This window comes from Strongylocentrotus purpuratus, unplaced genomic scaffold (assembly GCF_000002235.5).
Source record: "Strongylocentrotus purpuratus isolate Spur 01 unplaced genomic scaffold, Spur_5.0 spur5_scaffold_17, whole genome shotgun sequence".
NCBI lineage: Eukaryota > Metazoa > Echinodermata > Echinoidea > Camarodonta > Strongylocentrotidae > Strongylocentrotus > Strongylocentrotus purpuratus.
In genome coordinates, this window is record NW_022145602.1 from 27,506,512 (window position 1) to 27,531,794 (window position 25,283).

The window sequence follows — 25,283 nt, forward strand, 5'->3', positions numbered from 1 at the left end:
CTCTCTCTCTCTCTCTCTCTCTCTCTCCCTCCCACTCTCTTTCTCTTGCTGTACCTCAATGATGTATCAATTTATTTGTCTGCCTACCTTTCTCTCTTTTTCTTCCCACTCTCCTTTTTCTCCTTCTTTATTTTTTGCTTATCTCTCTCATATTCTCTCTCCTTTTCTCTCCTACACAGGCCAAAGAGTTGGAGCTTGAGAGGACCCAGAAATGGTTGAAGATGGCCAAGAACTGGAAAAGATATTACTCAAGTGAAAAGGTATGTATCAATCATTGTCTTGTTCAGGTACGCTCCTCCGTATGAGGTTCTAAGACTCTAGGGGGTGTTTCACAAAGATCCTAAGCTGAACTTATCTCTAAGTTGGACTTATTTCGCATCTTTGAAAATATTTTGTAAAAGTTATTTGAAAAGGCATAAAATGTTGATTCAAATCATTCATATTTTCTATTATCAAGGAGATTTCATGTTCTTGATGTGGAATTTATGAAAATTCTAAAATACTTTTTTTACTTTATTACTTTATTTTCACTTTTTAAGATCTTTTATTATAAGGTTACAAATGGCTCTCCATTGTATTTAAGTCCAACTTCGAGTTAAGTTTGACTTTGGATCTTTGTTCGTTCGTTCGTGTCTCCTTAGATCAAGATTAATGTAATCTTGATCTTCGGAGTAGTTGCTACATCCGGCCGTGTCAGACATGTTGCCCCGGGGTGCGAGATAGGACTTTGTGAAACACCCCCTTGGTTAGATTGAAGAACTGCAAAGTAGAACTTTGAATTCTAAAAGAAAGTGGTTTCCTTTTTTTCCCAAGCTGTTTACCTAAAGGTTTTCTCCAGAGCTTTTTCATGCTTAAAAAAAAAAAAAATAGCCATAGCACTCTCTTTATATTATTTGTCCGTGTAAAGAGACTTTGTTCCTTTCAGCTGGAACATTAAACCTAAGCATGAATTGAGTTTGATAATTTTTTACATGAATTAACAGATGGTGTTTTTTCACAGGGTAGCTCCTGATAGATACAGACAGACAGACAGACAGACACAGAGAGAGAGAGATATTTAATCCAGTTTGTCATTCGTTAAACGGTAACATTTGTTTAAAGGAAGCTTCCGTCAAATTTCCGGCTTAATTAAACTAATTTTCATCAGCCAGAACAATCGCTTCTCAGCTCCGTTTGACAGGTTGCCAAAACTAAGCCTTTGACTGCCAGATGTTATCATGACTAGTAATGCTTTAAAGATGTAGTCTAGTTCCGATCTTGCAATTAGATTTTAAGAAAATAGCTTAATTAATAAAATTGTGCAGGAAATTAATTATGTAACCATCTGTAATAGACTTTGTGTTTTAATACATATGCCTGCTATGAGGTTTTGAAATCGTCAAATTGATTAGAAATTTACTCAATATCAATTAAAAACACAGGAATGGGTATATGGGACTGCACACTCATACAACATGACTGGTTGGTCTAAACGCTTCAGCTATTGCTTGTCATATTCTGAATATAAGGCTTTTGAAAAGCAATTCCTTTTCAGGGGGTCATTATTTTTATTATTCCTTTCCATCAAACAGATACAGTCACACCTGCTTTAGAGCTCACCTGTATGGAAAGGCCACCTGTCTACAGAGACCACATTTTTTGTTTCCCTTGAAAATGGTTATCTCATTGAAAACATGTACTTAAGGAACCTGTACATAATGACCACCTGCCCATTAAGACCACTTTTCTTGTCTCCCTTGGGTGGTCTTTATAAACAGGTTTCACTGTGCAAAAATGATGAGAAAGCGCAGAAATTATCTTTTACCTTCACCAGAATTCAACCTTCTCTTTAACATAAAACTATAGGGGTTTGGTGATGGCGAGAGAAGAAGGGTTAAGTAGTTTAAGCATGCTATTCATGAGAGGGCCAGCCAAGGGAGAGTGCATGGAGAGGTCACATGTAGGATTCTTAATTAATATGGCACAGGGCCTAGTTACTCGTGTCTGATAGATACATGTAGATGCAGTGTTTATTTTGTTGGATCGAGTGCAATGTAAGATGCTTTTGTGATGTATACTGAGCTCACTCTTGCTTGCTCTTACAGTTACAGCCAAAGATGGCAAGATGTGGAGGAAGGAAGGGATAAAGAAGAGAGAGAGAGAGAGAGAGAGAGAGAGAGAGAGAGAGAGAGTAGAGAGAGAGAGAGAGAGAGAGAGATAAAAAGACAGAGAAAAGAGAGAGTGAGAAAGAGATAGAGAGAGAGAGAGAGAGAGAGAGAGAGACGCAGTTAAAGGAGAAAGAAAGGAGAGGGAGACAGAGACGGAGGAAGGAGAGAGAAAGGAGAGAGACAGAGAATGAGGGGGGGGGGGGGGGGTAGTTGTTTTGAGGTTTGTCATACTGGACTAGTTGTTCTTACACAGATATAAATACATACATATTGCATGTACGAATAGATGTATACTGAGAAAATGGATGGTAGGTAGAATGTTACATACTTAAAGTCAATATTCATGCAAATGAACTTATCCAACCGATAATATTTTGATCACATTCCAACAGAGTTTTAATGCTATGAGAGAGGCTGCATTAGTAGTGGCATAGTTGTATATCGACCACAATAATACACTTTAATGCGCTTTCTCGCTTAAACCGTTGATATACAGACACAAAAGAGCATGGTTTTACTATATTTGTGTGGTTAAAATGAGATTTTTAAATTTATAACAGAAGTTTTAAAGTAGGTAGAACTTGCCCTCCTAGTCTAGTCTTCGAATACAGTTTCTTTTTCTGTAAATGCAGAGAAGAACGTACATGTGCATTGTATGTATGTAATAATATGATTGCAGGGCCCTCAGGGAGAACAGTATTAATACTGATGAGGCTACCCTGGGTAAACAAGACATATTATTACAGTGAAACCTGTCTATAAAGACCACCCAAGGGAAACAAGAAAAGGGGTCTTTATAAAGATCACCACCGGATATAATTTCATTTGTCTCTATAGAGCACATTTCTCCCTTTCCTAAAGTAATCTTTCAGTATGAACCTGTGCTGTGGTTTGTCTCTATTGTATTTTCATTTGTTTTGTTTCTTTGCAGTTGACGAGAAGAATCTACAAAGGTATCCCAGACAAGATGCGAGGTACTGTATGGGCCATGCTTCTAGACCTTAACAAGATAAAAGATGAGCAGCCGAATGTCTATGAGGTAAATAAAAATAAAAATAATAGCTAGTTCTTATATAGCGCTTTTCAGGGCCAAAGGCCCTCTAAAAGCGCTTTACAGATATACAGTTGTATATATTATTACTCGGTCATCGGATTCAGGCTTACCCGCTCACAATGTATGCACATTCTCCACTCCCTGGGGAGCATTCCAGCCAGGCAAGCGCACACTTGCTAATCTAAGCACATCATAATGATAATGATGATAATAATGATAAAAACAATAGCCACATTTTTATAGAGCTTATAGTGCAACCTGCTTTAGCAACCACCTGTATAGAAAGACTGCCTGTCTATGAAGTCCACATATTTTGTTATCAATATCATTTTTTATTTTATAGAAATGTTTACTAAAGGCACCTGTTCATAAAGACCACCTGCCTATTAGTATGAAGACCACTTTTCTTGTCTCCCTTGAGCGGTCTTTATATACAGGTTTCACTGTACTATGTTTCTTACTATTTTATATTGTAATTGTTATTATCCCAGTCATTGGATTTAATTGCTAATCCACACGTGATAGTGCACACTCTCTGCTCCCTGGGGAGTATTCTGGCCAGGCGCCATTTTACAAGCGCACACATGCCAATCCAACCGCATTAATGTTCACATCCTACTGAGCATCCATCAAACACCTGTATAAAAAGTCAAACCAGAAATGTATTAAAGGTAAAGACCAGTATTGGAAACGCCCCAATTTCAAAAAATGAAATGGAAGCTCTTATTACCAATCATGTGAAAGAATATGTTTTGAATATTACATGGTGATCAAAATTTTGACGGGAAACCACCTCCTAATTGATATATTTGGTAAATTAGTGTATCTCTTGCCTGTTGAGAGATACAAATGCACGTGTCGCGCACGTGTGTGTAGTCCCATATACATCTTTCTGTGTACAGTGCTTCTAACTTTATGAAGACTTAGCCAAATTTCTTATCATTTTGATGATTCCAGAACCTTGCAGTACATCTTTGCTAGATGATTAACCTTTTCTGATCGATTTCACAACGTTTCTTTCACAATGCAATCGCATGACCATAACTGGTCTTTAGCTTTAATAAGGAGGTCAAGCAAATGGTCTGCGAAGCCATAGCCTGACCAACCATAAATGTAGGCTAACTGGACGAAAGAAGAATTTGAATTGACCATCTACTACTCTTAGTTGTGAACTATTCTGTTTCTTTCCTATAGATGTAAATTTTAAAGTTCATACGTTAAAGGAAGTCTCATATTTCCAAACAGCTGTCCGTTAAAATAGCCTTGGATTAGAATATCTTGATACATTTCTTGCCTCACATCCCAATTTTAAGCCACTGTTCCCTCCTAGGCTAGTATATGAATACAGACCCTTCTGGGACCATACAAAATACATGTACGTTCATTTGGCAGGTTGTAAAATACATATGTAGGGTTATTTTTAAACTAGAATGGACTGTATAGGATTTATGTTTCTTGAGAATGGGACATATTAAATATTATATCTGAAAGTATTCAACAACGGTTATAATTCAACTAGTCCACCTTTCATTCTTGAGTTATCAAAAACACAAAAACATCAAATTTACAAGGGCGTATGAATAATTTAGTTGTTAACTGTACCTTTAAAAAGACCCTGCTGATTCAATACATATAAATAAAGACCAGTTATGGTCATGCGATTGCATTGTGAAAGAAACGTTGTGGAATCGATCAGAAAAGGTTGATCATCTAGCATATAAGTATTGGTGTGTACTGCAAGGTTCTGGAATCAACAAAATGATAAGAAATTTGGCCCAGTCTTGGTAAAGTTACAAGCACTGTACACAGAAAGATGTATATGGGTCTACACGACACGTGTGCGACACGTGCTTGATATCTATCAGGTCCAAATAGATATAACAATTTACCAAATATATCTATTAGTAGGCGGTTTCTCGGCAAAATTTGTATCACGTATTAGTAAAAAACATATTCTTTCACATGATTGGTAATAAGAGCTTCCATTTTATTTTTTTGAGAGGGGGGCGTTTCCAAAACTGATCTTTACCTTTAATTGATGGGTCTGAAATGAACAACTACTACCACAGGTCTACATGTATGTTACATGTCATATACACTGGGCCAGCCTTCCTAAGTTGGGTGGAGTAGAATTAGTGTTTTTTCACTAGATTACGGAGCTTAGAAGAATCGTCAAATTGCTATTTCTGCCCCACGAAATATCTTGATTAATCATCGGCTTCATCAGACAAGATTTTCAGGGGATTTGACAAACTTTTTATCGTTTTCTTCAAATTCCTGCATTCCATGTAGAATCTCCCTTTCCTGAGCTATATTTTGTGAGATTTCTATAGTTCTTAATTAGCGCAATGATTAAAACTATTCATTCAAGTTGTCAAATTTAAATTAAACATTTCTTAATTGTACATTGAGATGTCCATGTGTACTTGTATTTGTGATCACATACAGTATTCTCTTATGTGATAATTGAGCCACTTGTATATTAATTTTGGTGAGTTATTGGCAAGAATGATACCGTACTCTAAAATCTTAACCTAAGTGATAATCGTCCTCAACAAATGAAATGTGGAGAGCACAAAAGCTGTTTATACATTGCATCTATCTATCTAAAAATATTTGATTGATACCCATGTATCTCTCAGCTACTCGAGAACTTAATACATAGGCTTTATGCCTTGAATTTATAATTTATTTATTTACAGGAATATTCTTTCAATACCCACTAAATTTAAGGCTTGTTTCTACCCCTTTGTACATTTTGGCATAAATTTTACAGCTTTTTTTTTTTTATCAGTATCATCCAATACAAGTATCTCAAAATTGCACCAATAGTTTAATCTCCAATATTTATAACAGTACTGAGTCAATGTACAAAATCAACAGCATTGGTAGTTATGTATTGATATCTCTAAACTTCATATGAATTTAACAAAAATGTAAATGTAACAAAGTTATGAATGTTCTTAATAGACCTTGCAATTTCAAAATAGTTTCATTGAAGAAGGTTGGATACCTTTCAAGATGTTTTTCCCCTTTTTTCTAGACACCTTGTATTATATAAATGTACCAACTGTCTCTGTGGTACATGTATCTATAGGTTACGAGTTGGGAAGTAATTTCATCAAATCAGAGGCAAGGCCCGACACTAATACACACATGTGCACCAAAAATTCTTAGTCTAACCCCCCCCCCCCCCCCCAAAAAAAAAAAGAAAGAAAGAAAGAAAAAAAAAGAAAGAAAATGTATATATTGTTTTAAAAAATTCAAAAAAATCTGGATTCACTTCCAACAAGGTTAAAAAGTGTGGAGCACTGCCAGCGATATCTTTCATAATCCAACCACTTAACCATGTACATGGCAGGTGCTTGGTTCGTTGGGAAATAGATATGCACTGATGGAAGTGAAAATTTAGGGAAGGAAAGAGGATGTGAAGGAAAGCATAAAACAGAAGGGAAAGACAAGAAATAAGGGGAAATGGGCATTAAGAAAGAGGATGTAACATTTACTATCTTCTTTCTACCCTCTCCTCCCCCTCCCCCCCCCCCCAAAAAAAAAGAAGAGATAGACACTTTTTATCTTGAAAAGGAAAAACAAGGAAAGATGATTTTAATTGAAAGATGGGGGGGGGGGGGGGTGAGAATCAAAGAATGAGAGGGAGAAAGAGAGAGAGAGAGAGAAAGATTATAATATTATATGATAATTTTAAGGATCATGTTACCGTTAGTCTTAATTATTTATTTCAAAATACTCGGACAAAAATATCTTACATGTACAGTATGTTTTATTATAGAGGTGAAGACAATAACTTGTCTCATATTGTATGAAAGAAAACTGTCTTGAAGTTCTTGATTCTGTACATTCATCAACATTAATTGTTTACATGCAGAAGTGCATGATATCTACTGTGCTCAACGCTCGTGAGTTGAACTACCGATAATCAAGGACTCTGACTCTGCTTTGTGGTTTAAAGTTGGCACGAAAATGTTTTTTAAAAATTATAGCAGGGCTAGATACATGCATTGTGTAATACAATATCAACAGCTTTTTCAATGACGACTAGCTTTTGAACACGGCCTGCTTAAAGAGAAGGTTGAGTTCTGGGAAGAGGTGAAAAATAATTTGTGAGCATTACTCATCAGAGATGCCAACTAGTACGGATTTCCCGTAATTTCTACGGGAAATCGGCCGATTACGGGCGGTACGATTTTCATACCATAAATTCCGGATTTTGCCGATTTTGCCGATTTTCAAAATTAGCACTTAAAGGTTTAGCACGTTTAAGGTTTAGCACGTACTTTTGACTATTGCAGCGCAGCCATCCTTGAATCCATGCATAGAAATCCCACAGGGCTTCCGATTGGACAATTTGTTATCTAGCACACCCCTTTCAGTGCATACATGTGCATACAACATGTGCTTCGCGAGCGGGGGCCGGGTGAAATACCTCTCTTGGCCGCTACCGCCCGCCCATGCCCAGCGCCAGGCCTCGCTACGCTAGCGCCGTGTACACTGTCGGATTTCTCACAGGCTGTCACAGCGTTCGTCGATTTTCGTCGACAATCTGAACTCATGTTGGTTGGATTTAGATATCAATCATCATGTCTTCCACAACTAAGAAGCGTGGCAAGAAGTTACAGACTTTTAAAGAAGAATACAGTAAGAAATGGAAATGCATCGTGTAACACCAACTAATGAACAGGTAGACTATGTTACTTTTATTTAACTTGTTGTGCTATCGCGCTTGCCTGCGGGAGCTGCGCTTGCCAGCGTGCAGAAAAATTTGCGTCGCGCAGAAAATTACGGATTTTGTCTCCAAATTACGGATTTTTAGCCTTATGATTACGGATTTGTGCTCTGAAAGGTTGGCATCCCTGACTCATTCTTATTATGGAAGTGTGGAAGCACATCAGTTAAGACATGTTGCCTGAAAAGCATGGCTCTTCAAATGCCTTCATATTCTAAATATGCATGTAACATCGTAAAAATCGGGGGGGGGGGGGGCCTTTTTACGCCACGTGTTCGTGTAGTCCCATATACATCTTTCTGTGCAAGTGTTTGCAACTTTTAACTTGGCCACATTTCTTATCATTTTGATGATTCCAGAACCTTGCAATACACACAAATTCTTATATGCTAGATGATCAACCTTTTCTGGTCGGTTCCACACCGTTTCTTTCACAATGCAATCGCATGACCAGAACTCAACTTCATCTTTAAAGCAGGGAGTCAGCGGTACAATGCACCGGGCATTGGCCAATATTTTAATTCGATCCGGATTAGTTACAGATTAATTGATTTAAATAGCTCTCAAAATGGGCGGATTTGAGTAAGCTGTACATGTGTGTGGAATGGGAGGTACATTAGTACAGGAAGTATGTAGGGGAGAGACTGAAATAGGGAGTATAATAGAAAGAAAGTGATATATTGAGAATGAAAGATGGACAGAGAGAAAAGAGAGATATATTTAAAGATGAAGTTGAGTTCTGGTCATGCGATTGCATCGTGAAAGAAACGGTGTGGAACTGACCAGAAAAGGTTGACCATCTAGCATATACGAATTTGTGTGTATTGCAAGGTTCTGGAATCATCAAAATGATAAGAAATGTAGCCAAGTCTTGGTAAAGTTACAAATACTGTACACAGAAAGATGTATATGGGACTACACGAACACGTGGCGAAGAAAGCCGGCCCCCGATTTTTATGATGTTAAAAATATCTTATCTGATGAACATGTCTTATCTGATGTTCTTCCACACTTGCATAATAACAATGAGTAATGCTCACAAATTATTTTTCACCTCTTCCCAGAACTCAACCTTCTCTTTAAGAAATAAAGAGAGAAAAATAGAAAAGTGGTTAAAGTTTGAAGGAGATTAAAAAGAGAGAGGGAGGAAAAGGAATATTGATGGGGAAAAAAGGGAGCAAGAGAGAGAGAGAGAGAGAGAGAGAGAGGAAAAAGGGAAGGGAGAGGGAGGTAGGGATGGAGGGAAAGTGAGGAGAGGAAGAGAGATAGAGAGAAAGAGAGAGCGAGAGAGAGAGAGAGAGAGAAGGGGGGGGGGGCAGAGAGACAGAGAAAAATTTATAGACATTTTTACCGATGTCTTATAAAGGGATAAAGTATTTAATCAAAATGTCATACTCTTCAGAAATTACCATATCACACAATAATTCATGTTTTCACAGCAGTTCCAGCTGCTAAAACTAAGCCCAACCAGGGTAGAAAATTGAGCCTAAATTCTTTTATGAAAGGAGACATCACATGCCAATTTATCCTTTTGCATAAACACTTCATGAACTGGAACTTCCTGGCAAAGTTTAATACAAAAATAATAATAAGTGTTTTGACATTTCTTTTCAAAACCCGGAAGTGATGCACATACTCTGTTAATGTAAAGGAGCTAATTTCCGCTCGTCGAGGAGTGTGATTAGGGACCACTCCTTTTGGAGTGAAATTTGGACGGAATTCACCCTCAAAAGATGTAAAGTTAGCTCTTAAAAGACAATAAATTCAGTCTTTTAGAAGAAAATCTGTCTTTTTGGAATGAACTTTACATCTTTTGAGGGTGAATTCCGTCCAAATTTCACTCCAAAAGGAGTGGTCCCTAATCACACTCCTCGACGAGCGGAAATTAGCTCCTTTACATTAACAGAGTAAGTTATTAATTTCTTCATAATAAATAGAAGATATCTAAAGGAGTGAGCATGATTCCTTGTTAAGAAAATTGTATCAAAAACATATTTCCTCTTTCTTTTTGTTTCACCCTAGTAATTTATTTCACCCTGTTTCACCTTTAATATCAAGTAGATCTATGAATACAAAATGGTCACAATTAATGATAAAGGCAAGCAGATATTAAACTAATACTCCCCTCGTAACCATGTATATATATATATATATATGAAAGAAATTACAACAAACTATTCCTGTATTCTGGTAGCCATAAATGAAGTTCTTAGTAATAAAAAGAAACATAAATAAAGGGTAGGAACATTGGAAAAATCATGAAGAAAAAGCACAAACAGAATCTGTTAAGAACTTGAAGAATGATACGCTTCATGAAAATCTTCAAAGTTAAAAAGTTCAAGAAGGAGAGGTTTCAGATATAATGTCTTGCACGTACCGACATATTATCTCCACCGCGTTGTGTCATCATTCGTAAATCCTCTCTCAAATTTTTGTTGGGGTCACGCTTCGGTCAACAAGCTCTCCTTATTTCAGTGTGCAGCATTCAAATTGTCATTGCTAGTAAATGTTTGATGGTTTGTAAAACCTTTAAGGGTTTGATCATGATTTTGGATATGTTTTCTTTAATTTCACACCAATGTACAAATTCAGTCTAGTTTTAGTCATGAACTGTGAACATGATTTGGCTTTGTCTTATGAATTTTGTCCAACAAAACTGAGTACAATCTAGCAAAAACATAATATTTCAACATTACTTTGTATAACGGGGTATTAAGAACATTAAAGCCAGTAAGTCCCTTTGCAGAAAGATACATGTATGTTTTGTAATCCATGCCAATTAACACTGAAATGGATGTGAAAAAAACAAACAAGCATAAGTAACATGGAAATATCATCTTACTACGATATCTTATGATAAGGCTTCACAAAATGTAAATGTCATTAAAAAATATTAGAGATATATGCCTAGTTTTATTGTTTTTTGTTTCTTTAACTTCTTGTTGTGGTACCACCAATTAAAAATAATAATAATGATAATGATAGCGCTCCATAATAGTGGTTCTAAGCTCTGTGATTGTTACTCCGACATTAGCCGGGTGGCCCTGATATGGGGCCCCTGGCATTCAAGGAATTTCTCCCACCAGGTACCCATTTACATTCACCTTGGTGAAGGGTGGCAAATGCAGATTAATGTTTTTTGCCAAAAGACATGTGTGCCGCGCAGGACTCAAAATGCTAACCATTTATTTATTTATTTATTTCAAATGGTTTATTTCATTAAAAAAAATTCGTGGCCCGAGAGCCGAATTGCAGTTTCTTTTACAAAGTAATACATCAGTGACAAAGTAAAATTGGAATTGGAACATATGATATATAATTGTGCTTCAACGACCTTGGCAAATTGCTTGGTACATATACAGAAATCTATGCGATGCACAGTACGGTGACGTATCCACTAGACCGTGTCACCTCTACAAAGAATCTTCAAATTCTTTAGACAATAAGAATCATCTTCATTCATTCATCGCCTTCGCTGGATGTCTTCCGAAAAATGTCTCAAAACACTTCTCGTTGACCATGATCAACAATAGATTCTTTGATAATTTTTATATGTAAAGCGCTGTGAAACAACAGTTAGTTTGTATAAAGAGTGCTATAGAAACTGTTATTTATTATTCATTTTGAAATGAAATCGTAACATTCTAATTAAACAATTTATTCTATTTTTTTCTTCAGAGAATGAAAGCGAGAGCGAGGATACACTCTCCTGACATCAGGCAGATAGATCTTGATGTGAACAGGACATTCAGGAATCACATCATGTTTAGGGATCGATACGGCATCAAACAACAGGCTCTCTTCCACATACTGGCTGCATACTCCATGTACAATACGGTATGTAATTATAGTCAAATCTGTCTTTAATAGCGAAGCTGTGAAGTCATAAAGATCTATTTTTAGAATTTCTCCATTTGAACTTCATTTTCTGAGAGAGCATACAAAAATAATGTCCAAATGTCGAAAACCAATTGAATATATTAAGTATTGGCTAAGATATGACCATCTGAATAAATAGATTTCCTATAGAAACTCAGTGTTATTTTGCTCTGGTTCGTAATGTTACGAGCCAGAGGAAAAAAAATTTGGGCCTCGTATATTAAAAAATTGATGAATTAGCAGAAATTGGAGCTTTAGAAATATATTTTGTTTAAATTCAGGAGCCAAAGCTTGCCTGTCACATGCATTGTTCTCAGCCTTTCTTTCTTTCACAACATTGAAACAATGTGTTCTTGTTTGAATATTACACATCCAGAGTTTAGAGATTGAAATCTGGAGAGTGATTTCCGCAAATACTTCTCTCCCGTCGAACTTTGCCCAAAGACAATAGCGTAATAATCCACTGGAAAGCCGTATCCCCAGTACTGATCCATATGACTTTGGAAATGACACTGTACAATTTGCCTGTTTTGTGCTAGAAGGGTCTATCTGTGTGTAAGATGCTAGGTGATAGTGCCCTTTTTGTGCTAAGCAGAAGTTTGCTAGTTTAGAAACCCTGGAAATGTCTGTATGAGGGGTTTTGTTTTGTTGGGAAAGTAACATTTGATGGAAAAAGGAGTATTTGTAGATTGAGAGAAGGAGAAAGACGGACAAAACAGAAGAGAGAGAGAGAGAGAGGGGATGAGACATACATGTATTAAGAAGAAAGGAGGGAGAATTAAACAAAAAGTGAAAATTGAAGAAAATGGAAAGGTGTTTGGGGGGGGGGGGGGGGGAACAGGAGAAAAGAAAGGGGAAAGGAACCGGTGACAATATTAGATAATCAGGTAAAGAAGAATTAAAATCAAGGAGAAAAAAAAGAGGGAAAGCAAGACGCTTTTAAAAATAATGGGGAGAATAAAAGAAAGGGAGAAACAAAAATTTTGAAATAAAAAGTGAGAGAGAGAGTTAGAGTTGAAAATGATGGTGAAAAAATAGAACGATAAATGCATGTCGTAAACAAAAAGATGTGAATAAATGAAAAGAGATGTAGAACATGCTTATGATGAAATCAATAACTTGCTTACTAGCAGAATAGCTTAGGAGATCCCTGAAAGATAAAAGAGAAGATAGAAGAAAGGCTGGAAAATAAAACGTATAAAAGCAAACACAAGAAAAAGCACAGAAGACAAAAAGGAGGAAAGGTAGGCAATAAGAAAAAAATAAAAGAGTAACAGTCTGAAAAATACATGGAGATAGAATAATATTTAGAACAAGCTATTGAAGAATTGCTAAGGAGATCCCTGAAAGCTAAAGTGAAAAATAGAAGAAAAGAACACAGAAAGAATAAAAATGGACAGATAAAGAAGTATAAATGACATAAAGGAGGAAAGGTAAGAAAGAAGGAAAAATAGAGGATTAGTCTGAAAATATATGAAGATAGAAGAATATATAGAACAAGCTATTGAAGAATTGCTAAGGAGATCCCTGAAAGCTTAAGTGAAAAATAGAAGAAAACAAGTCTGAAAAAATATATCAAGAATGAAGAAGAGATGGAGAAAGCAATAAATTGTTTCCTGGCGGAGCTGTTAAGGAGGTCCCTGAAAGGTAAAATGAATATAGAAGAAAGGCTCAAGCAATGGAACCAATAAGAAAGGGACAAAAGAAAAAGTAAACACAACAGAAAGGAAGAAAGGGATAAAAGAAGGGAAAATAGAAGAACATAAGTCTGATAAAATATATGAAGAATCAAGAAGAGATGGATCGAGAAAGCAATAACTTGTTCCCTGGCAGAGTTGTTAAGGAGGTCCCTGATGGTTATCTCTGTAAGACGGATGAGCTGTAGAGGAGATTCATGCAAAGCTCGCATCATATCCTGCCCTGATCCTACAGATAACATTGTGACATACACTCACATAGGTACTAGAAACATTCACTCTAACATGTGATCAGTCATGCGACTTAATGCGTGTCATCATGAAAAGTATGATTTCATGAAAAACTAGAGGAATATTTGATTTACAAACAATGTGACATAGACTCACATACTAGAAACATTCACTGTAACATGTGATCTGCCATGCGTCTTCATCTGTGTCATATTAGAAAAAGTATGATTTCATGAAAAACTAGAAGAATATTTGATCAACAAATAATGTGACATAGACTCACATACTAGAAACATTCACTCTAACATGTGATCTGTCATGCGACTTCAACTCATGTGTGTCATATTAAGAAAAGCACAATTTCATGAAAAACTAAAGGAATATTTGATTTACAAACATTGTAACATACACTGTAGACTCACATACTAGAAACATTTATCATAATATGTAATCAGTCATGCGACTTCATGCGTGTCATATTAAAAAAGGCATGATTTCATGAAAAACTAAAGGAATATTTGACTTACAAACAATGTGACATAGACTCACATACTAGAAACATTCATCATAATATGTAATCAGTTATGTGAAATCATGCATGTCGTAATATTTTTGTAAAAGTATGATTTTTTTTGTGTAAAAACTAATTGAAAGGGATATTTGATTAATACAAACATTGTGACAAAGACTCACATACTAGAAATATTCACTGTAACATGTGATCTGTCATGCAACTTCATGCATGTCATAATATTTTCAAAAAGTATGTTTTTTTGTAAAAACTAATTGTAAGGAATATTTGATTTACAGTACAAACATTGTGTCATCGACTCACAGACTTGAAACATTCACAGTGACATGTGATCAGTCATGAGACTACATGTACATGTACTTGTATATCATCTTATTTCTGAAAAACATGACCTTTGCTTCTTTTAGAATATTATGTCAAAAAAACTGTGATGCAGGCTCAAACACTTTACATTATGTGTGATTAGTGTGTTCAGACATACTGCATGTCATTAAAAAAAACCTAATACTTCAAAGAATAGTTTGGCTGGCCTGTTAATTTTGTTCTACATACATGTAAACTATAAATGGTTACTATCTTAAGAGTTTTTTAAACATGTTTATTGAAATGAAATTATCTTCAAATTGGCTTTTAAAGGGACTTGGTAACATTGTTAAGATGAGAGAAAAAGGTGCTAAGGTAGTGACTTCAATGCCAGACGTACAATTAGAGATAATCTGAAAGTTTGAATGAAAAGGGACCATTATTATTAATAACAATTGGGAAAAACTGATCAGATCGATTCCAGAATTATCCCAACTATATTATTATAATTTAATTAAATGTTAGGTGATTATAAATTGTCACAAAGAATTGACGACTTCAAAGAAAATCATCATATCTTTGTGGTTTGAGAATTTTTTCAGGATTTTTTGCATGTTAAAGGGTGAGTACAGTAGAAGGAATATAATAAGTAACATTTCATACAAAAATTACACAGTTATTCCATCAATCTTCAACAATGTTTAATGCTGAGTCACTTTAAAGCATGGATGTACTTTGAGTTTTCTCTTTTTCTTCTTTCTTCTACCTGTAGGAGGTTGGATATTGCCAGGGGATGAGCCAGATAGCAGCCCTCCTACTCATGTACCTCAACGAGGAAGAAGCCTTCTGGGCTCTCCATATCCTACTCACCGACACCAAGCATGCCATGCACGGTAAGTCAACTATAGAGGGTGCTGTACATTGCGTTTATCCTTTACTAAGTACTGTAGAAGTGCCGTAGTCGAGTGGTTTAAGCACTTGACTTGAAATTCAAAGGTCGTGGTTAGTCGTGGTTCAATCCCCGATACGGCACTATGTCCATTGGCAAGACATTGATCTACATTTGCCACACTCAACCCAAGTGTTGAATGGGTACTCGGTAGGATGCAAAAAGTTAATGTGGTTGGATTAGCAAGTGGCGCTTGTAAAATGGCGACTGGCTGGAATGCTCCCCAGGGAGTGGAAAATGTGCACACATTGTGTTGCGGGTAAGCCTGAATCAATCAATCAATCAATCAATCAATCAATCAAATCAATCAATCTAAATTGATTTCTTATTCCCTTTTTGATATTTGATTGTGATATGACTGACACATCTTGCACATGTCATTAACGTAAATAATCAGTAAAAGAGGTCCAAGAACGGATCCTTGAGACACTCCATATCTAAGTTTTTCGGTATTAGACTTATCTTTATTTATTTGTACAAATTTGGTTCTATTTTCTAAATAATTATGATTTGAATTGACTTTGAATAGAATTGACTTTGAATAGAATTGAATTTGAATAGAATTGAATTGAATTGAATTGCATGGAATTGCATTGAATTGATCGAATTGAATTGAATTGAATTGAATTGAATTGAATTGAATTGAATTGGAAAAAATCTCTTTCAGGGTTCTTTATTCCTGGGTTCCCGAAGCTGATCAGGTACCAGGACCACCATGAGAACATCCTCAGGAAACTCCTACCCAAGATCCGCAAGAATCTGGTAAGTAATCTCGTTCTGATCCCGCCCACTAAACTCCATCTCCTACAGGTTTACTACCGGTATTTAAAAACCTGAATCTCTTGCAAATTGTAAAGAACAGGCATTTTCCCGACAATAAATTACATCCTCGGGAAACTCCTACCCAAGATCCGCAAGAATCTGGTAAGTACTCTAGGCCAACTCCGCTCAACTCCATCCCCTACAGGGTTACTAGTTTAACTCTTTATATGCAACACAAATTATCCCCCCTGTGCTTTATTGTATTTATCATAGGATAGATATACCAAAGGATTCAAGATTATTTAACTGTTTCCAGGGCAAGATTAATCTATACTGGTGTTAAAGGGTCTTCATAGAGCCAATGAAGACTGGAAATGGGTGATTGTGCTATGCATTGCACAAAGCAATCTTTCTGTCAATTTGTGGCTATTGTATTTTAAAAAATTGCATGTGTAAGGAGGCAAAGAAAGCAAAGGAAGTGTTAAAGTGTACCAATCAGGTAAAGATAACTTCTGTACAGCTAGAAAGTATGAAATCAACCTAAACAACTTCACATGAGCTTATGGATAATCCTAAGGAGAAGGAAGAAATATAAAAATAAGATAAAACTGCACACACTTGCAGGGAATAATTTGCCTCAAAATTTTTAATTAGCAATTTCAGCTGATGGCTATTTCAAATGAAATTCTTTACATTTCTATGGAAGAAAACTGCTACACCAAAGATTTTTGTATAGCAGTCATGCAAAAATGCATAATAATAATAATAATAATAATCAATTATTATTATTATATCAATTATTATTATTATTATATATTTTGTATAGCAGTCATGCAATACCAGGAAAATTATTTCCTGCACTTGGCTCTATGTCATTGATGGGGTTAGAGTTAGGATTACTGATAGGCATAGTATTTGGTGTAGGGCTTGAGTGAGGAGTTTGGTTTGTTTAGGATATTAACCCAGGAGCAATTGTTTGAGGATCATCTGTCATAGAACCCAGCATAGTACCCCTAACATACGGTACAGAGGTGGCTAGAAATACTATATTTAGCTTAGACGGTGTTGGGAGAATTACGAAAAGGGAAATGATTGATAATTCCAAAGAAACAAGAAAAGAAACTTGCACTTGAGAAAATCCAACTTTGCCTTCTGAAATAGACCAAGGTTTCTAGATTGGGTTTCGACTGGCATGATACTGGATAGCTATTTTTGGTTCATGATCTGAAAATAGAGCATTTGGAACTACATGTTTATTTTTAATGAGAAGAAAAGGATTGGTGTCATTTTACGAAATGCTCTTGAGCCAAGGAAAGACCTGGGTATTATAAGAGGAACCCGACACTATATACACATACTTAATTAACTTGGAGTTGATGATAGAGGATATTAATTAAGGAGTTAGAGCCGGGAGATTTGCTTCATATACTGAATATTAAGGGATGTGGAAGTTTCTAGTTATTGCGCAGTCATAAACTTTATTCAAACTGTTACACAGCAATCTTTTAGTTTTTTTTAAACATTTCGTCCTTGTTTTCACGAAGTGACGGTAGTGAGGAAAATCGTCACGCAAAGTGAATGCAATTTTTTTCACTACCGTCACTTCGTGAAAACAGCGACGATTTGTTGCTATTTTGCTGGACTTAATAAGCAATTTACTGAGTGATGAATTAATAAGTGGAATAACTCAAAGATTATATCCTCACAAAATACATTTTAATTCATAGAACTTATGATTTCAGCACAAGATTAGAAAAGAGGTGTTGTTGTTGTGGTTTGAATGCTTGATTGTAGAAACAAAGGGAATGGGTTCAACCCTAAACTCTTAAACTAAACTCTTTTGACTAGACATCGATCCACATGTACATGCAGGTATGCCACTCGCAACCGAGGAATATTAAGTAGGAACGTACCTGGTAGCAAGCAATACCTTGAATGCAGGGATGCCAGTTTTCAGGCAATAGCCTGTATTCAGGCCCTGGCGAGTTATTTTCATACCATAGTTTAGGTTTTTTGTGTGTACAAACTAGCTCATTCTAGGTGATATTCAGGCCCTCTGATCTATTCTAACTAGCATCCCTACTCGAATGTAATGATAACAGCTATGTTAAAGCCATTGTGATAATAATGTAATACCATGAGCACTTTACACGATCCAACTATTATAACTACAGTCAACTCACAGTCGCATAAGTTACATTTTCCCACCGTCAAATCAATTTTTTCGTTTTCATACTATGCAGAACATGTATTTTCTATTAGTCAAAGTTGTTTTGCAGTCCCAACAGATTTGACTCATGCAGAGTTAACTAATATTTAACTAGTAACTAGCAGTGTTAACGAGTTAGCTACTATTATTATTCTCATTTGTTTTCTTGATTTCTTTGTTTTAGGACCGGTTGGAGATCCACACCAGCCTGTACTCGATGAAGTGGTTCTTCCAGTGTTTCCTGGATAGAGTACCGTTCCCTCTCACTCTCAGGCTATGGGATATCTTCATGCTAGAAGGAGATAAGATACTTACCACAATGGCATATACACTTATGAAACTACACAGAAGTGAGTGATGGATAGATAGATGGATAGAGAGATAGTAGAAGGGAGCAAGAAAGAAAGAAAGAGAGAGAGAGAGAGGGGGGGGGGGGTGGCAGGGGTGGGGATGGGGTGCTCAAATATGCTGACATCGATGTTATGGGATATATTAATGCATGCACGCATTCGTAATAGCAGTTATTGGTATTGAATGCAACAGATTATCTCAAAATAAACTTGGCACCGGGGGGGATTTGTCTCTTGGCACAATGGGGATTAGCCCTGCAGCACTTGGCTTTATTCATTATGGCAGGATAAGAGTTATGCACCCACGAATAGTCCACCCTTAATTTGCAATTGAGAATGTTGTAGTCTTTGGGGGGTAGATCTAATTGTATTGATTCCTCCTCCTATGTTTTCCAGGAGTGATGATCAAGAAGGACATGGAGTTGGTGGTGAGGTACCTACAGGAGCAGCTGGTCCTCGACTTCGGTTATAGGGACGATGAGGTCATCGATGCCCTGCAGGAGGGGATAACGGGTATGATTGCCTTTGGTTATTCACATTGCACAGCTGATGACACAACTGAATATGAGAGTTTGTTACAAATATAAATAGGATAACATATAGATATTAAATTTAAAAAATGAAACAATCTTTCCAATGGAGATACTAAATGTTATTTGAATAGTAGTTTTGGAATACATGGAGAAAGGTTCACAAAGATGCCTTCCCTTCATATTCGTGTTTCAGGTTGATCTGAAATATACTCACTATGAACATGACAGACAAAGAAAGAGGACAAAATATAAAGTTCCTCAGGTAGACAAAGGAACATCCCTTCACTGCTATTACCATATGTAAAAATGTGTAGAACAGGTGTCACATGCATATTCACCTGTTCTACACATTTTCACATTTTAGCAGTGAAGGGATGTTCCTTTGTCTACCACAACAATTGTTGAGGGTAGAATGAGGAACTGTATATTTTGTCCTCTTTCTTTGTCCGTCATGTTCATAGTGACTTTTGCATTCAGAAACATTAAGACTTTTGTGTGTTCTTTACTTTTTTCTGTATTCATGTTTTATTTCATTCCAGAATTGAAACGCTCAAAGCTACTTGAGAACTGTATTCATAGCAAACATAGATTGAAATGCCCATAAACCTTCTCTTTATATTCGTGTTGAAACCATGTCTTCAACACAATCCTACCATACAGAAATATGATGGCTTAGGGTTCTTAATATCATTCTCAAATTTCTTTTTTTCTATTTTTCATTGCAGAATTGAAACGCTCAAAGCTACTGATACCCAAACCCGCTAAGCAAAACGAGTTGGCCATCCTCCCGTTCGGTCTGATGCGACAGCCTTCGGTCAGCCAACAAACCGGGCTACGGACGGCTATGCCGGTCTCTCCTCCGCCGGTCGGCAATGGCACTAGTAGACAAGTAAGGCCACGATAATCAGCATGCCCCCGTAAATGTCAAAATAGCTTTTTCTTCCCAACAGACTTTTCTCCCCTTGCTGGGGGTTGAGATGATCAATGTTGCATGAACCAGCATTGCATGAATTACTGTGCTGTGTTAGAGGTGGAAGATGGGTGGTGTTTCAGATCCATGTCGCAACCATGTTGAATAGTCAGCTCATTATGCTACGATGATGATGATGATGATTCACAGCAATTGTTTGGCGCCATACATCTGTTTAAAAAAATATTCAAAGGCGCTAAAAGCTAGTATGCATGCATGCATGTGACTTTAGTGGATAGAAGGTGTATCAATGTGATCATTGAGTTTAACTTATCATATAGTATCAGGTACATGTAGTGTAGACAACATAAGCGAGTTAGCAAATAATCCACATGTTTAATCTGCATTCATAAACCATTAGCGACGGTGTCATGTACATCTAACACATATTTCCACTAGTCATTTGAGACGTCATCTAGGCTTTACATGTACATGTAGTTAACAAAAGACTTCAGATCAGCAAAATATGGACGTAAATGGGTAACAATGGACTGTTGTTGTCTCGATGTGAGAGATAGATGGCGCTGTTTAAATGTCATTCGCTTCTTCATCACCTTCACAAAGACGACTCGGTTGATGAGTGCAAAAGTGAAGATTCATTACATTTTGTGGCCAAGAGTGAATCCATTTGCGCTGTGATCGTTAGAGGGGTATGCAACAGTCTTTCACCATAAATTATGATGATATAACGGGCCGATAGATCTTTCTTCGGATAAATATGTTTTTTTTGGTCCAAGCAAAATTGAAGTATGCCACATTTACTTTTAACTTGTAATGACAATTATTTTTGGGGTGCTATTTTGTATTATACTATTTTCAAGGATAATTCATGACAAAAAATTGTATCAGGCTCATGTACGCGTTTTGCATATCGAAGCAGTTTACATAAAGTATATATTAAAAAGTATAAGTAGGAAGATAATGTATTTTCTGCAGAAGAAAGACAGAAAGAAAGAAAGAAAATATAATTTCATGCACTTCAAACTTCTTTCTTTAAAAAACGAAATGAATTAAAAAGATATTTATATGAAAAAAGACAACCAAAACATAATTATGTATGCTACATTCTACTTTAAAGTGGCACATCATAGTATATAATCATATTGTTTTAGGGCATATAGGTATTCATGATATTATATTACCAGCATTGCACAATCAGTTCTATTTAATGTGATATTCTTTGTATGTAATCCACCTGTAATCAACGTTGGATATTGCACTTGAAATGTATATGAACTTGTATAATCATGTACATTTATGTACAATACAGTAATCAGTTTCTCATTACACATATTCTTATTATCTTTATTATCATATTATCACATTAGGCCTGTGTTATTTTTTATTGCTGAACATTTCATTTAAACATTTGACTATAACTTAACCGTATCTAAATCATAAGAGTAACAAGGGAATATATTTGATACTAATGTTTGTAAATGTTGTAAATATGAATGCAGAGGATTATCTTTTTGAAGAGGAATATATTTCATATCTATTGCCAAATAATTTGTACATATTTTATGCTGGGAACTCACGAGTGAGGTTATACACATTTTTTGAAGACTGAAAACTTTTCTGTTGGATGAGGTACATGAACATGTTAGCCCTATCTGACTCCAATTACTTTGGAAGTTACTTTGTGGCTGCACTTTCCTCCTCTTTTATTTTTTATTTATTTATTTTTTTTTTGGGGGGGGGGGGGGCGGAGAGGAGGGGGAGTAGGTCATCACGAAAGTCGCATGTATCTAGACCAAAGGCTTACAAAGGATTTTTCCACATTAAACACAGGTGTTTTTGTTTTGCATGTGGCTAAAAAATATTATGTGTCTGTTTATTACTTTGTATAATTTTTTTTTGCATTCTACTATTTAATGATATAATTGACCAACAGGTTTGAAATTTGCAGGTTGAGCAATTATCTAGGTTGCACACTTGGTAAACTAAGGGTGTGTTAAATCGACACTTTTTCAACCTAGAATCACGTTTTTCAAAGACGTTTAGTTAAAACACGGTTGCGTTCAAACAATGTTTCGTCGGTCAAAAAAATAAACTTGTTTAAAACACAAACACAAAACGCTGAAAAATATGCGTTTTGTATCGTGATTCTGCAAAATCATGGTCGCTAAAATTTACTTGAACGAACAGAGATCCTATGATTCTATGACGTCATTATCGTGGCCTGTTCCGGTTTGACCGACAGTCGACTGTAAACACAGACAGAAAGCATGCAGCGAAGTTAACCCATACTTCCTGGATCAAACTGCACAGTGTGATGATCAGTGGCTGGGCTTGAAATGAGCAAGAATCAGCGTTTAAGATGAAAAATCGCTTGAGCGCTCTCCCGCAGTAACCATGTTTTTTAGCGGCGTTTTGATTTGTTATTTATGTTTGTGATTCTAGCTTCAAAAAATCGCTTGAACGCACCCTAAATATGTCAAGCGAGAGCAGTAAACTTGTTTTTAATACTGTTGTCTTGTTACAGGACAATTAATTACATCCTACAGACTTCTCAACCATCCCATGTTTCTCAAGCTACATTTCATCACAACCTTTCTTTTTATTGACTTATGATGAAAAAAGATATAGATCAATGTGGACTTGTCTACATTTCTGGCTAATAGTAGATTGGCCTTCATTTACTCTTATTGGAAAAACAAGTAGATTTATACACGATTCAGTACTTTGTGAATAATTTTTGTTGGTTGCTTTGGTGCATGTTGTGCATGTTATTGTAATTGTAATCAATCTTGTATTAAATTAATTACAAAGTTAAAAGAAAATAGCAGTTGTGTAGATGTTAGCTTTGTTAGATATTTGTAGCATGATTGCATGTTTTCAAGTTTGTTTTTGTGTGTTTGTTTGTGGCTTGCTTTTTGTGTGAACATGTATGTGCCAAGCTGCAAGGCATGAAAGCAAATTTAGTCATCTTTTGCCATTTTGATATTTCGTGATGAAAGTGTAAAAAGCACATGGAACATAGAAAAGATATCATAACTGAGATAATGGCTGATACATGTATATGCTGTTTTGATGTGTTTATTGTCCAGGGGGTGTTTCACAAAGATCCTAAGTTGGACTTAACAATTATGGAAAGCCGTTACCATCTTTGAAAATATTTTGTAAAGTCATTTTAAAAGGCATAAAATGTTGATTCAAATCATTCATATTTTCTATTATCAAGGAGATGTCATTTCCTTGATGTGGAATCTTTGTGAAGCACTCCTCTGACTGGAATATTTTTTTGTTAAAAAGCTAATTAGTAAAAGACATGTCAGAAATTTTGCTAAGTAGCCTCACTGACCCTGTAAGTGATGATGATGATGATGGTGATGAAAATGACAAAGTTAATACTGTGCAAAAGCCTTGTATCTCATTGCAAAATCTTTTAGCTTAGGAGCTTAGAATGAAAGAGCAAAAGAAATTAAAAGAAATGTTTGAATGTGCAAAGAAGTGTTGCTTTTATAAGCCCCTTGCAGTGCTCAACTCTCCTACTGGTATACATTTATGTATACCATTTTAACGAGCAAAGATGGCAAACAGTATCCACTTTAATATTAAAGGTCGTTTTGCCTTAATTCTTCTTTTCGTCACATTTTGGTATCAAGTCAGTGAGATCAGTCTAACATGGAAAAATAGAGAGAGAGAGAGAGAGGAGATATATCTCGACCAAAGTGAGAAAAACAAAATCAAACCTGGACCCTGTTTTGTAAATCTTGTTTTCAATAACAAATGCTAAATATCTATGACAAATTCTCGGGCAATCAAATTCCACGAAATGAGTAGCTGATAACAGTTATTTTAACTTTTAATTGATAACAAGTTTTATGAAACAGGGCAGTTTGTATCAATGCTAAGATATGTTTTGATCTTTTATATTGCCATTGTTTTGCATGAGCTTGCCTTGTGTCTGCTTGTACTTTTGTGTCTTGTTTCTGAATGTTTGTTTGTCCTTTAGTCCCCATCTTCCATCGTCTCCCAACCTCGTTCGTCTGAAACAGACAAACAAAAGAAGGTGAGCATGCTGCTTGTAGTTGTACTTTCTTTCTAATAATGCACAGGAGTGAAAATCCACTCTGTTAAGATAAACTTGAGTTCTGCTAAAAAAGAAAGAAAATTAATTCTCACAGAATCAAACAAAACTTACACTGAATGTTAAAGATTACAAATAAATGTCATGTGCCAAACAATTTTGGAAGAAAATGTGTACTGGCTGAGTAATGAGCATAGAAAGATAAGGAAGTCAGTGTAAGCTAGCCCGACACCATTTGTGTAGTCCCATGTACATCTTTCTGTGTACAGTGCTTGTTACTTTACTAAGACTGGGCAAAATTTATTATGATTTTGATGATTCCAGAACCTTGCAGTACACACCAATACTTACATGCTGCATGATCAACTTTTTCTGATCCATTCCACACCTTTTCTTTCACAATGCAATCGCATGACCAGAACTCAACCTTCTCTTTAAGGCTTGTTCAGATATGGCGCTGTAAACTGCTGCAAAAATAACAAAAAAACTCCCAACAAAAACGCTTAAAAAAAAAATGTGTTAAATGAATGGCTCTGTGTTATTAGATTCATAAATGTGACATGCATTACACTTGATGTCTTTTAAAAAACTGCTGCAGTTATGCTGCGTTATATCTGAAATAGGCTTAGGCGTCATATATACATGTAGGATCATTATCCATGCCAAAGAAGTGGTCAAAGTATTCTTTTGAGAGGGGATTTTACTATTATTTTTTTTTCTTCATCATGGATTCCATTCCAAACAAAGTGGTCCCAAATATTACGTCCCTCAAAAAGTGGGTTTCCATTACTGTTTATTTAGAGAGTATGCCCCATTGACACTGACAAGACCAACACCAGACCGTCAACACACCAAACACACACAAAAAAATTACAATATCCCCAAATTTT

At 35.9% G+C, this 25,283-nt stretch overlaps 1 protein-coding gene across 6 annotated transcripts in view; it reads left to right on the forward strand.

Annotated features, from left to right (window-relative positions):
* Window positions 1-25,283, forward strand: part of LOC100894091 (USP6 N-terminal-like protein) — an 84,743-nt gene that overhangs the window by 47,166 nt on the left and 12,294 nt on the right. For 4 of the 6 annotated variants that reach the window (XM_030988017.1, XM_030988016.1, XM_030988019.1 and 1 more), the window contains 9 exons: window positions 180-260; window positions 3,079-3,186; window positions 11,624-11,782; window positions 15,360-15,480; window positions 16,204-16,298; window positions 18,692-18,857; window positions 19,254-19,370; window positions 20,116-20,279; window positions 24,319-24,375. In XM_030988017.1, coding sequence (XP_030843877.1) covers window positions 180-260; window positions 3,079-3,186; window positions 11,624-11,782; window positions 15,360-15,480; window positions 16,204-16,298; window positions 18,692-18,857; window positions 19,254-19,370; window positions 20,116-20,279; window positions 24,319-24,375 — 1,068 coding nt within the window. The remainder of the gene's footprint in view (window positions 1-179; window positions 261-3,078; window positions 3,187-11,623; window positions 11,783-15,359; window positions 15,481-16,203; window positions 16,299-18,691; window positions 18,858-19,253; window positions 19,371-20,115; window positions 20,280-24,318; window positions 24,376-25,283) is intronic. The other 2 variants (XM_030988020.1, XM_030988021.1) reach the window with 1 other exon arrangement.